The sequence below is a fragment of the Sciurus carolinensis genome, chromosome 14, assembly GCF_902686445.1.
Source record: "Sciurus carolinensis chromosome 14, mSciCar1.2, whole genome shotgun sequence".
Classification (NCBI taxonomy): Eukaryota; Metazoa; Chordata; class Mammalia; order Rodentia; family Sciuridae; genus Sciurus; species Sciurus carolinensis.
In genome coordinates this window covers 36,376,268-36,389,395 of record NC_062226.1, presented here as the reverse complement: position 1 = coordinate 36,389,395, position 13,128 = coordinate 36,376,268, and the positions used below count along the sequence as shown (strand labels likewise).

Below are 13,128 nucleotides of genomic sequence, written 5' to 3'. Positions count from 1 at the left end.
TGCGATACCCCCTGCTTCATTCTTCCTGCTAAGGATTGCTTTACTATTCTGGGTTTCTTATTCTTCCAGATGAATTTCATAATTACTTGCTCTATTTCTGTAAGGTACATCATTGGGATTTTAACTGGAATTGCATTGAATCTGTATAGCACTTTTGGTAGTATGGCCATTTTGACAATATTAATTCTGCCTATCCAAGAACATGGGAGATCTTTCCATCTTCTAAGGTCTTCCTCAATTTCTTTCTTCAATGTTTTGTAGTTTTCACTGTAGAGATCTTTTATCTCTTTGGTTAGATTGATTCCCAAGTACTTTTTTTGAGGCTATGGCGAATGTAGTTGCTTTCCTCATTTCCCTTTCAGAGTTTCATCACTTGCATATAAAAATGCTTTCGATTTATGCGTGTTGATTTTATAGCCTGCTATTTTGCTGAATTCATTGATGAGGTCTAGAAGTTTTCTGGAGGAGTTTTTTGGATCCTCTAAATAGAGAATCATGTCATCAGCAAATAGTGACGGCTTGAGTTCCTCTTTTCCTATTCGTATCCCTTTAATTTCTTTAGTCTTGCTCTGGCGAGCATTTCAAGGACAATGTTGAATAGAAGTGGTGAAAGAGGGCATCCCTGTCTTGTTCCCATTTTTAAAGGGAATGCTTTCAGTTTTTCTCCATTAAGAATGTTGTTGGCTGTGGGCTTAGCATAAATAGCCTTTACAACATTCAGGTATGTTCCTACTATTCTTTTTTTTTTCTAGTGTTTTAAGCATGTAGGGGTGCTGTATTTTGTTGAACAATTTTTCTGTGTCAATTGAAATAACCATATGATTCTTATCCTTAAGTCTATTCACATGATGGATTATGTTTATTGATTTACGGATGTTAAACCATCCTTGCATTCCAGGGATGAACCCCACTTGATCGTGGTGCACAATTTTCTTAATATGTTTTTGGATACGGTTTGCCAGTATTTTGTTAAGGATCTTTGCATCTGTATTCATCAAGGATATTGGTCTAAAATTTTCTTTCCTTGATGTGTTTGCCTGGTTCAGGTATGAGGGTGATATTAGCTTCATAGAATGAGTTTGGTAGGATTCCCTCCTTTTCTATTTCCTAGAATACTTTGAGAAGTATTGGAATGAGTTCTTCTTTGAAGGTCTTTTAGAACTTGGCTGAGAATCGATCTGGTCCTGGGTTTTTCTTGGATGGTAGGTTTTTGATGGCTTCTTCTATTTCATTGCTTGATATTGATCTGTTTAAATTGTGTGTGTCCTCCTGGTTCAGTTTAGGAGGAGCATATGTCTCCAGAAATTTGTCAATGTCTTCAGTAGTTTCTATTTTGTTGAAATACAGATTTTTGAAGTAGCTTCTCATTATGTATCTCAGTGGTGTCTGTTATGATATTTCCTTTTTCATCATGAATTTTAATAATTTGAGTCTTCTCTCTCCTTCTCTTTGTTAGTGTGGCTAAGGGTTTGTCTATTTTGTTTTCTTTCTCAAAGAACCAACTTTTTGTTTTGTCAACTTTTTGAATTGTTTCTTTTGTTTCAATTTCATTGATTTCAGCTCTGATTTTAATGATTTCCTGTCTTCTACTACTTTTGCTGTTATTCTGTTCTTCTTTTTCTAGGGCTTTGAGCTGTAATGTTAGGTCGTTTAGTTGTTGACTTTTCATTCTTTTCTGGAATGCACTCCATGCAATGAATTTTCCTCTTAGTACTGCTTTCATAGTGTCCCAGAGATTTTGATATGTTGTATCATCATTCTCATTGACCTCTTAAGAATTTTTTTATCTCCTTCCTGATGTTTTCTGTTATCCATGTTTCATTTAATAGCATATTATTTAGTCTCCAGGTGTTGGAGTAATTTCTGTTTTTATTTTGTCATTGATTTCTATTCTCAGTCCATTATGATCTGATAGAACACAAGGCAGTATCTCTATTTTTTTTATATTTCCTAAGGGCTGCTTTGTGGCATAACATATGGTCTATTTTCAAGAAGGTTCCATGTGCTGCTAAGAAAGTGAATCCGCTCGTTGATGGATGGAATATTCTATATGTCTTTTAAGTCTAGGTTATTGATTGTGTTATTGAGTTCTATGGTTTCTTTGTTTGGTTTTTGTTTGGAAGATCTATCTAGTGGTGACAGTGGTGCATTAAAGTCACCCAGAATTATTGTGTTGTGGGCTATTTGATTCCTGAAATTGAGAAGGATTTGTTTGATGTACAGGGATGCACCATTGTTTGGGGTATAAATATTTACTATTTTATGTCTTCCTGATTTATGGTTCCCTTAAGCAGTATGAAATGTCCTCCTTTATCCCTTCTGACTAACTTTGGCTTGAAGTTCACTTTATCTGATATAAGGATGGAAACCCCCACTTTTTTACTAAGTCCATGTGTGTGGTAGGTTTTTTCCCATCCTTTCACCTTTAGTCTGTGGATGTCTTTTTCTATGAGATGAGTCTCTTGTAGGCAGCATATTGTTGGGTCTTTCTTTTTAATCCATTCTGCCAGTCTATGTCTTTTGATTGATGAGTTTAGGCCATTAATGTTAAGGGTTATTATTGAGATATGATTCATATTCCCAGTCATATGGACTTATTTTTGGTTTTGAAGTTGACTTGGTTTCTCCTTTGAGTGGTTTTTCTCTAAGGTAGTTCCTCCCTTTGCTGACCTACGTTGTTGTTTTTCATTTCCTCCTCATGGAATATTTTGTTGAGAACATTCTGTAGTGCAGGCTTTCTATTTGTAAATTCTTTTAACTTTTGTTTATCATTGAAGGATTTTATTTCATCTGAAGGTTAGTTTTGCTGGTTATAGAATTCTTGGTTGGCAACCATGTTCTTTCAGAGCTTGAAATATGTTGTTCTAGGCCCTTCTAGCTTTTAGAGTCTGGGTTGAGAAGTTGGTTGTTATCCATACTGGTCTCCCCCTATATGTAATCTGATGCTTTTCTCTTGCGGCCTTCAAAATCCTATCTTTATTTTGAATGTTAGGCATTTTCATTATAATGTGCCTTGGTGTGGATCTGTTGAGATTTTGTGCATTTGGTGTTCTGTAAGCCTCTTGTATTTGATTTTCCATTTCATTCTTGAGGTTTGGGAAATTTTCTGATATTATTTCATTGAATAGGTTGTTCATTCCTTTGGTTTCTATCTCTGTGCCTTCCTCAATCCTGATAATTCTTAAATTTGGTCTCTTCATGATGTCCCATAGTTCTTGGAGATTCTGTCCATGATTTCTTACCATCTTCTCTGTTTGGGCAACTTAATTTTCAAGATTAAATATTTTGTCTTCATTGTCTGAGGTTCTGTCTTTCAAGTGGTCTAGTCTTTCAGTGATGCTTTCCATTGAGTTTTTTATTTGGTTTATTGTTTCCCTCATTTCAAGGATTTCCATTTGGTTTTTTTTTTGAAAATCTCTCTCTCTCTGTTGAAATGATCTTTTGCTTCCTGCAGTTGCTCTTTCAGCTTATTGGTATGATCATTCATTGCCTGCGTTTACTCTCTTATGTCATCCTTTGCTTCACGAATCATCTTAATCATGTATAATCTGAAGTCCTTTTCTGATATTTCTTCTAACATACTGTCATTGGATTCTATTAATATAGAATCTAGATTTGTTTGGATCATTTTCCTCCCTTGTTTTTTCATGTTTTTCATGTATCTTCCCCTCTAGCCGTGCAGATCTGGGGTATTGCAGATTTCCCCCTATAGGCTTATAGTGGCCCTATAGGTTTCCAAAACCTTTTAAGGGGAGATCAATATTAGCAGGGCCCAATTCAGACACTATGCAATCCTAGACCAAATAGCCCCCATGAGGACAATAACAAAATTGTCATAATAAACAGAATGAGTTCAAATATTATCTTCAGTAAAACAAACAGATTTGCAATAAGGTCTGCAGTTTCTAATGGAGGACAAAGAGGATGCAGAGGGATGTAGAATGTAGCTGTTAATGGGATAAGAAAAGAATATACAGAAGTTCTAGATAATAGGGTGAGAGTGTAATCAAAAGAAATTGGATGTTAGCATACAAAAGAGGGAGAAAGAGACTCTGAGGGAACAGGTAAACAAAAGGAAAAGAGCAAGAAAAGTAAAGAAATAAAAACAAAATTTTTCAATAAGGAGAAAAAAGAAAATCTACACTATAACAGTCATATAGTATTCAAACCTCCCAGTCTTCAGTAGCCTGATGCATGAGAGGTACCTGACAATGAGCTTCAAGCCTCCAGCAGGCATCTCAGGATGGGTTTTGTCCCACCTAAAGATTGGCTTCCAGGATTATCCAAGATGGCCGCTCTGACTTCAAAATGTGTTAGCAAATGGGGAGCTGCAGCTCAGGGTGTGGACGTGGTCAGCTGGAGGTCCTGGAGGTGGGGTGCGGTTGGTCAGGCAGGGGTCCTGGAGGTCGGGTGTGTTTGGTGTGGTTGTGGGATCCTGGAGGCCAGGTGCAATCAGTCGGTCTGGGGTCCTAGTGATAGGGTGCAGTCAGTTGGTCTGGGGGCCCTGGCGGCAGGGAGCAGTCAGTTGATGTGAGGGCCCCAGAGGCAGGGAGTGATCGGTTGGGCTGAGGGATCCTGGAGACAGGGCTCAGTCAGTCCGGCCAGGGGTCCTATGGGGTCTGGCTATTGTCTCAAAATGGCGGCAGCCACGTGTAATCAAACTTGCAGGTACTTTAACAGTGAACTTCCAGGCAGCAGCAGGCAGCTGGTGCTCCAATGGCGGTCAGCAATCAGTTTGCTGACTGTTGTCAGACGATCGGGAGGTGAACCTCGTGCGTTGGGTGATGGATAGGTGTAAGGCAGGCGATGGATAGGCGAGAGGCAGGCAATGGTGGATGATAGACGCCTGACAGCAATCTACACTCAAAACAGGCATTGATATGCTGGCAGACTGCAGGTGATCACAGCAGACAAATGGGGTAAACAGCAGGAGATTGATAAGCAGCAAAAACTGCCTCACCAAGAATCAGATATCCTCTGCTTGAAACTGGAGTTACGGAGTTATGGAGTGACAAGGAACGCAGCCTCCCTCTAGTCCGCCATCTTGGATCTTATAAACTCTGCTTTAAAAAAATTTTTTTTGTAGTTGTAGACAAAATGCCTTTAATTTTATGTGGTGGTATGGATGGAACCCAGTGCCTCATATGATAGGCAAGCGCTCTGTCACTGAGCTACAGCCCCATCCCATAAACACTCTGAATTTTATCTAGGACAGCATAAGGAAGTTCACACCAATTCTTTTTATCCCCTCTCCCCCCAGTACTGGGGATTGAATCCAGGGGCGCTTAACTCCTGAGCCATACCACCAACCTTTTCTATTAGAGCCGGTCTTACAGAGTTTAGTGTCTCACTAAATCGCTGAGGCTGGCTTTGAACTTGCAATCCTTCTGCCTCAGCCTCCTGAGTCACTGGGATTACAGGCCTGGGACACTGCACCCAACTTGTCTGCTTTTTAAGTATGTATCATTGCAATAAATTATACTCAGTTATACTATACACTCAGTAAAATGCTTTTTAGTCATAATGTAGTGTTAAGGCATGTAATAATTAAGAAATCTTATGGTTCTTTAGGAACCAGATAACTTGGCACAGTTCTGGTCTACTTCTATGTCACCCAACAGGTGGTTACCATTCACATGGCTAATAAGCATTTAAAAGGTAGCCTGTTCAAATTGAGACATGCTTTAAGTGTACATACATGATTTCAGACTTGGATTAATTCTTTACACTGGTTATATATCAAAATGTTTTCTGAACATTAAAGAAAAATAATTTCAACTGTTTTTACTTTTGTGTCTATGATACTGGTGATTGAACCTAGGTCCTAATACATACTACTAGACAAGGATTCTACCACTTAACACTTTTCTCTGGCTTTGAACTCATGATCCTTCTGCCTCAGCCTTTGGAGTCGCTGGGATTATAGGTGTGTGCCACCACACCCAGACACTGAACACTTTTTTGGGATAGGGTGCACCCCTGTAATCCCAGAGAGTTGGGAGACCTAGACAAGAGGAACGTGAATTCAATGCCAGTCTCAATCTTGGGAAAAAAGACCCTGTCTCAAAATAAAATATAAAAGGGCAGGGGATGTAGCTCTGTGCTCTTTGGTAGACTGCCTCTGGGTTCAATTCCAATGTTAAAAAAACAAAAACAAAAACCTGTGACCCTCATTTCAGCTCCCAAGTAGTTGGGATTACAAGAATATGCCACCATGTCTGGCTTCCAACTTTTTAACCCATATTGTCCTACATTTTCAGATGTATAATACCTATAAAAACAGCACATAATTATATATAATTAGAATAAAATCAGAATTATGTAATATTAACACAATAGGTTCTAAATTATTTCCAACCTATTTTAATGCACCTGTGTAAATTTCATTATAATATAGATTTGAAAACTTGGTACATAATGGGTTAGTGTGGCTAATCACACTATTATCAGACACCATTATTTATCTAATTCAATTAGTATGAAGTGCACAAAACTGAAATTGGCTTGATCACATTCATAAGAATTTTATCCCTAAGTGCTCTTCTGCCTCATCTTGGGCCCAGAGCAATGACCATGAATTGGCTGACCATGGACTGAACCTCTAAAACCATGAGCTAAAATAAACCATCTCTCCTCCAAGTTGTTCTTGTCAGGTGTTTTGGTCACAGTGATGAAAAATCTGACTAAAACAATTAGTGACATTGAGCATATTTGTATGTGTTTCTTGACTATTTGTGAATCCTTTTTGGAGAAATATCTTTAGTCCATTTTCTAATTGGGCCATCTGTGGGTGGCTGGTTTGTCAGTACTGGGAATTGAATCCAAGGGCACTTAACCAGTCACATTCCCAGTCATTATTTATTGTTATTTTTGGTACTAGGGATTGAACCCAAGAGTGATTAACACTGAGCCATATCCCCATCCCAAGTATTTTTTGAATTTTTAAAATTGTCTTTCATGGCTTCTTTACTACTTTCATGGCTTCCTACTTCGGTAGTTATACCATCAAATTTTGGAAATAAATTCAATCTTACAGAAAAATTGCAAGAATGTAAATAACATTTATATACTGTTTGTTCAGAATCACCTACCTTCTACTGATGTTTCACTCCATTTGCTTTATAATTTTGTATTCTCTCCACAATGTTTTTTGAGATTTTTGAATGTAAGTTGTATGTATAAAGGCCCCTTACCCCTAACACTATAGTATGTATTTTCTAAGAATATTCTTTTGAAGACCTACAGTGCAGTGAGATTAATAATTTGATCACTTTGATGGTCTATTACAAATGTCTGTTGAATCAATAATATCCTTGATAGTTTTTCACAATGCCAGTACAAAATTCAATCTAGAGGTTCTGCACAGAAACCTGTCTTTGAACTTGCTCCATTGTTTGAGGAACTGACAAAGGTTGTGTAAATTTCTTAACCTGACAGAGGTTTTGATGTGTGCCTTGTCTTCATTGTAACGTTATCAGTATCTGTAATCTTCAGACCATTAATAATGCTTTTATTCCTGTGCTCAAGAAAAGGTCCCTTTTCCCACCTTATTCTAACTAAACCTTTTATTTATAGACAGATCAACTGTTAGATCTTTTCTTATTGATATTTAGGAGTACCAAGGAAATGGTTGTCTGTCAGTTCCCAATTAGTCTAGCCACCAGATGAACTGTGTTCTAGTCAATGAATTAGAATCAAAAAGGTACACTCACCACTTGAGCCATTACGCACTCCCTACTGTACAATACTCCCAAGCCTGCAAGAATGCAAGACCCTTTTCATGATTAATGACTTATTAGTATCAAAAGTATAGAATGGTATTATGAAAAATTTTTATCCCTTGGTGTAAACAGGAGATTATGATCTATTTAATAATTGTAGTGAATAATACTTAGCAGTATATTTGGAATGCTTGTTGCTTAGTATTATTCAAAGCCTACTTAGAGCAAAATTTTCAATGACTTGTAAAAGAGAGAAATAAATTGGCAAGGATGAAATAGTGATATATTAGTGTCCACAGTTCAAATTATTTTTTGGTACCACGGGTGTTTACCCACCATGCCACATCCTGTCCTTTTTTATTTTTTAAATTTTGAGACAGGGCTTTGCTAAATTGCCAAGGTTGGCTTTGAACTTGTGCTCTTCCTCCTCAGCCTCCTGAGTCACTGGGATTACAGAGTCAAATACTAATGTACCTGGTTATTTTAATTTTTTATTTTTTTTTTTGTACTGGAAACTGAACCAAGGGACACTTGAGCAACAGCAATACCCAGTTCTTTTTTAAAATCTTCAGATAGTTCTTTCTAAATTACTGATGTTGACCTGAAATTTGCAATCCTCCTGCCTCAGCCTTGTGAGTCTCTGGGATTACAGGCATGAGCCTCCTGAAATGTGCCAGCACATCTTTTTTTTTTTTTTTTTTTTTTTTTTTTTTTAGTGGGGATGAACCCAGGGCTTTGTGCCTATAGGCAAACACTCTAGTACTGAGCTATATCCGCAGATCTTACTAAGTCACTTGAGGTTGACCTTCAACATCTATTTTTCCTGCAGTAGCCTCCTAGGTAGTCAAGTTTAGAGAACTGTGCCTATTTAAAGGCTTCTAATTTTTGCCTTCAGAAATATGTGCTGAGGGTTGGTGGTTTTCTAGGGCAGCTCTTTTCCAGGGCTGCCATTATCACAACCAAGAGAAAGATTGTTGGCTTGTAAATGCTCTCACATGACGAGGTCATAATAATCTATGCTTTCAAGTCACATGGCCCTCCCTCAGAGAGTAAAGTAAATGCCTTTGCCATAAGAGCACAAGTGTAGTGTTGGAGACACTGAAAATCTGACACAAATACTCTTCTGTGTAGTGAAAATGAGGGAAAAATCAGGAGTTCAATGTTCCTGTCAGTTGAATACTGGACCCCGTTACCTTCTCAAGTAACACAAATGGGCATATGAATAGGTGTTATCTTCGTTCTTTTTTAGCCTATATATTTTCTATACAAACATGTATAGAAAATGACAAGCAAAGGCTCTTCCCTGATGTTGACAGTAAACTGGATATAAACTGGAGCTAATGTGGACACATCTGCTCAATTACCTATTGTAATCTTTTCACCTGCACCTATGGTTACCTACTTATGTATTTCTACTATTCAATATGCAGGGAGCACATCTGTGGCTACACTTTCCGCTATCATCTTGGCTTTTTAAAAGACATAAATATTTACCATATATTATATGCCAGGCATTCTTGTGTTTCTAAGTTGTTTACACCAACACTGAAACACCTGAAATACTGTTTAAAAATTAAATCTGGCAGCTAGTAGCTCAACTCACTTCCACCAGCTGGAAGCCCATATACTATTCATTCTCTCTGCATACCCAACTTTTCCCTACCCTAACAGAGTAACATGAAACAAGAAATGTTTTAAGTGTACATCATACATTTATTACCAACAACCCTCTCAACTCCAAAATTGGGCACAGGGATTAAAAATAAAAATTCATTGCACTACTTAGTAAAGCATTACTAGTAACTTTCATAAAAAATGTACAAACTTTGTTAAAAATTTATCAAGCCTTCAAATGATTTGGTTACAGATATTTATAATACGTACATTTAAAACTATATGTTAACTGATACAATGGAATATGATTTGAGGAAATGACTCAGCAAATGATTCCAACAGACACCCCTGTAAGCTTTCATAATCTGAAACAAATAGCAAAATGAGGTAACCAAATGTACCAACAGGGGGAAAATAGTTCGCTAATGAAGGTCTAAAGATATCTGTGAAAAATATCACAAGTGAGTTGGTAGATCTCATTTAAATTATTACAAGAGGTCCAAATTTAAGAATCTTAAATCACATTTCAGAGAGTATATAAAATCTAAATATATTTTCACATTTTCCAGATTTTGCTTAAAAAAAAAAAAAAAAATTTTTTTTTTTTTTTTTAAGGACAAAAAAATCCTAATATGAGATCTTGATCCATGGAGGCCTTGAGTTAGTGTTTTTTTTTTGTTTTTTTTTGTTTTTGTTTTTGTTTTGTTTTGTTTTTGTTTTTCAGGGTGGGGGTTAAAAATAATACCAAACATGACAATTCATACCAAAAAAAAAACCAAAAAACCCCAAACCCACAGCTGAGTTAAGATGGTAAAGTCAATGTTGTTTTAGGAGGAAAGAGGACGAAGGCAACAAACCAACATCTGCCTGCAATCTGGTGGTAACAGCTGGGCAAGAAATCAACTGTTCTTTCTCATATGCTAGCCACAGAGTCGCTCACTGTGGCTAGTCTGAGAAGGTCAGAACACACACATGTGTGCTCCTAATATGCACTAACCACTTAGTAAGCAAATCTGGACACATCTCTAAGAGCTCCATACAAAGACAAGACATTCCTCAAGAGATCAGCCACAACAGTGCAACAATTAAACTTATTAGGATTTTATCATAATAGACCCTGCTGCCTCCTAAATTGCCAACTGCCTCTCAAAAATTTATTGGGAAAAGGAGACGTTATGACAAGAATTCATAGAGGAAGGGGAAAAAAAAGTTACTTCTCCTAGTCATTAGTACAATGTGCCTTGTTAATTAGGTTTCTCTATATAAATTACAAAAAGTGCTTTACTTGCATGCTTCAGTAAAATGAATACTGAGTGTAGTAGTGTTAATGTTAGATCTGTACAGATATAAATTTTTGCAGCTATACAAAAGAGTCTACAAGATGGGCTTTTGCCATTTTAAACATGATTTTTTAATAAAAAAAATAAAAAGATAAAACTATACGTGATTTGTATGCAGCTGATTATTATATGCCAATAATTTTGGTCTTTAACATACTTTTTATTCTTCAGGAACAGGAAGGGGATTATCCTAAATGATTTAATATTAACATGTGCATTTTACCACTGTTTAGGTGTATTTCTGATGCACTGACAAATCTAGGGACAAAGTATGCAAAATCCTATTTGTATGACTAGATAGAGGCAACAGTGTCTGGAAGAGGACAAAATTGTGCTTCTGTGTGAATTGACTTTACGGAACTCTAGGCTGTGATGAGCTTATAGAGGTTTCAAAGGAAGGCAAGCAGCATGGCAGTAACAAGTAGTTAACACTGTCTGAGCACAAAACTGACCCAGAGCCAACTGAGAGTTGAGTGAGGCTGGCAGCAAGTTCTCACAGTCCTGACTAGAATAATGCAGCATGTGCTACTGCAAACAAAGCAATGACATCAACTGCAGGAGGAGGCAGACAATGCTGAATACACCAAAAGGATGAGAAAGAAATCTAAATGTTGCTGGAAAAATGACTTTAAACAATCTGAATTACACTCAATGAACCTATTAAAAAAATACAGCTATGTATTATTTTAGATCAACTAAATGAGGGACAATTCCTGTTTGACAGCATTATTTTATACAAAAATCAAATCTTCATTTATACTGCAAGTATTTTGGATATCTGTTGTATTAAACTTTTCTTATTCAAACAAAAATTAAAAGGAAAAGCAGCAAGACATCAAAGCAAATCAGGTCTAAGGAACACAAGCTGTCATAGCACTTGATCCATCCTGAAACAAGGGCTTCAAAAAGAAGCACATTTACTGAAGAAAGAACTAAGACAACTTTCAGAATTGGAGCTTGGCAAGTGAATTAATATGAACAGAAAACAGTTTTCTTGAAATAATTTAGTTGCCTATGGGAGCTTGAACAAAGAACACATTGGTGGAAATCAAGCTGAAATAACAGATTTTGTTCTGGTGGAAGTCAAAGAGGCAAGACTTCATGGGACCAGTGGTATTCTTAAAAATATATTACTCATATATCTTCAGAATAGACTACAAATCTAAATACACACACACACTCACACACCAAAAATAAAAAATAAAAAAAAAAATCATCACAGGTACTTTCTGTAGGAAGCTTACTGAAAATGTAAAGGAAATACAAAGTATCGACATTCAAATCCTTGATTGAAATGCTAATATTGCTAACAGATGATGTATGATATTGCACCTTCTTTTTGGAAACAGCAAGTTGGAGATTTAAAATTTTCTTTCCACAACAGAATCAAAACTCAGGTTCATGGAGTGAGAATCTGTTACACTTTTTTTCTTAAGTGACCCACTTAGGACCACCAATGAAGAGAAGGTGACAGCTGCCTGAAGCAAAGGAAGAAGGCTTTTCTCATTCCATTCACTGGGAAGAAAGGGGATGGAGTATTCAATGCTTATAATTGATGCACCCTTAGCAATCAGTGTGCAACAGCAAACACAAGGGGAAAAACCAGTGTACAGTACTAGTGCTGTTTAAATAACACACCAGATTATACATTGCAGCATAATTAAAACTACACACACATTCTTGGTACATGCTGGTATATAGGATCTCATACACACATAAGCTACCATGCCCTCTCACAAGTAGTTGCACACTCTCTCTCTCACACACAGATACATTTATCAACAGTCATACACTGCATTCATTTCCACTCACAGTTTCTGAAGGCTCTATATAAGGTAGATTGCTATATCATCTGGAGCTACCACTTTTTATAAAAGCACATGCTAAAAGATCACGTCCACTGTAATCTTGCAGCAACACTCGGAATGATCACACAAAAACCAGGGAATGTTAGTGCACACACAAAATTAAGCTAAAGAAAAATTCTTTGGAGTTCCAATCACACGGTTAGTATAACAATCCCATAATTGTGAAGACTAATTGTAAGCTTTTATAGTTGATTAAGTCACACAGTGCAAAGAAAGGTCCATTGACCCTTTTGGTAAAGGGAGGGCTGGAAGCCACACAGATTAAGTTCAATGGATAGTCCGTATATACATGTGATGAGGAACACCCAAACTAAATTTGTGCTCTTAAGTTGGTCATTCTGAATCCCGATGCACTTCTGAAGCATCAGCTCGGCAAATTGGGCAAGTACGATTTGCCTAAAAAACAAGAGAGAAAACTTGTTTGCATTGTGACTCATATAATTAAATTTAATAAAAACAACAGAACTGCTTTCACTTCCAATACAGGTTTTACACACTTCGTTCCTTTAAAGAGGCACAAAATAATCATGTGCTTTAAAATGACAAAAAAAAGAAAAACTCACAAAACTCAAAGATTTAATATCC

At 36.9% G+C, this 13,128-nt stretch overlaps 1 protein-coding gene across 8 annotated transcripts in view; it reads right to left on the bottom strand.

Annotated features, from left to right (window-relative positions):
• Positions 1-9,409: 9,409 nt before the first annotated feature.
• Positions 9,410-13,128, bottom strand: part of Rnf38 (ring finger protein 38) — a 119,610-nt gene continuing 115,891 nt past the window's right edge. For all 8 annotated transcript variants that reach the window (XM_047524938.1, XM_047524941.1, XM_047524939.1 and 5 more), the window contains one exon: positions 9,410-12,939. In XM_047524938.1, coding sequence (XP_047380894.1) covers positions 12,877-12,939 — 63 coding nt within the window. In that variant the 3' untranslated portion in view covers positions 9,410-12,876. The remainder of the gene's footprint in view (positions 12,940-13,128) is intronic.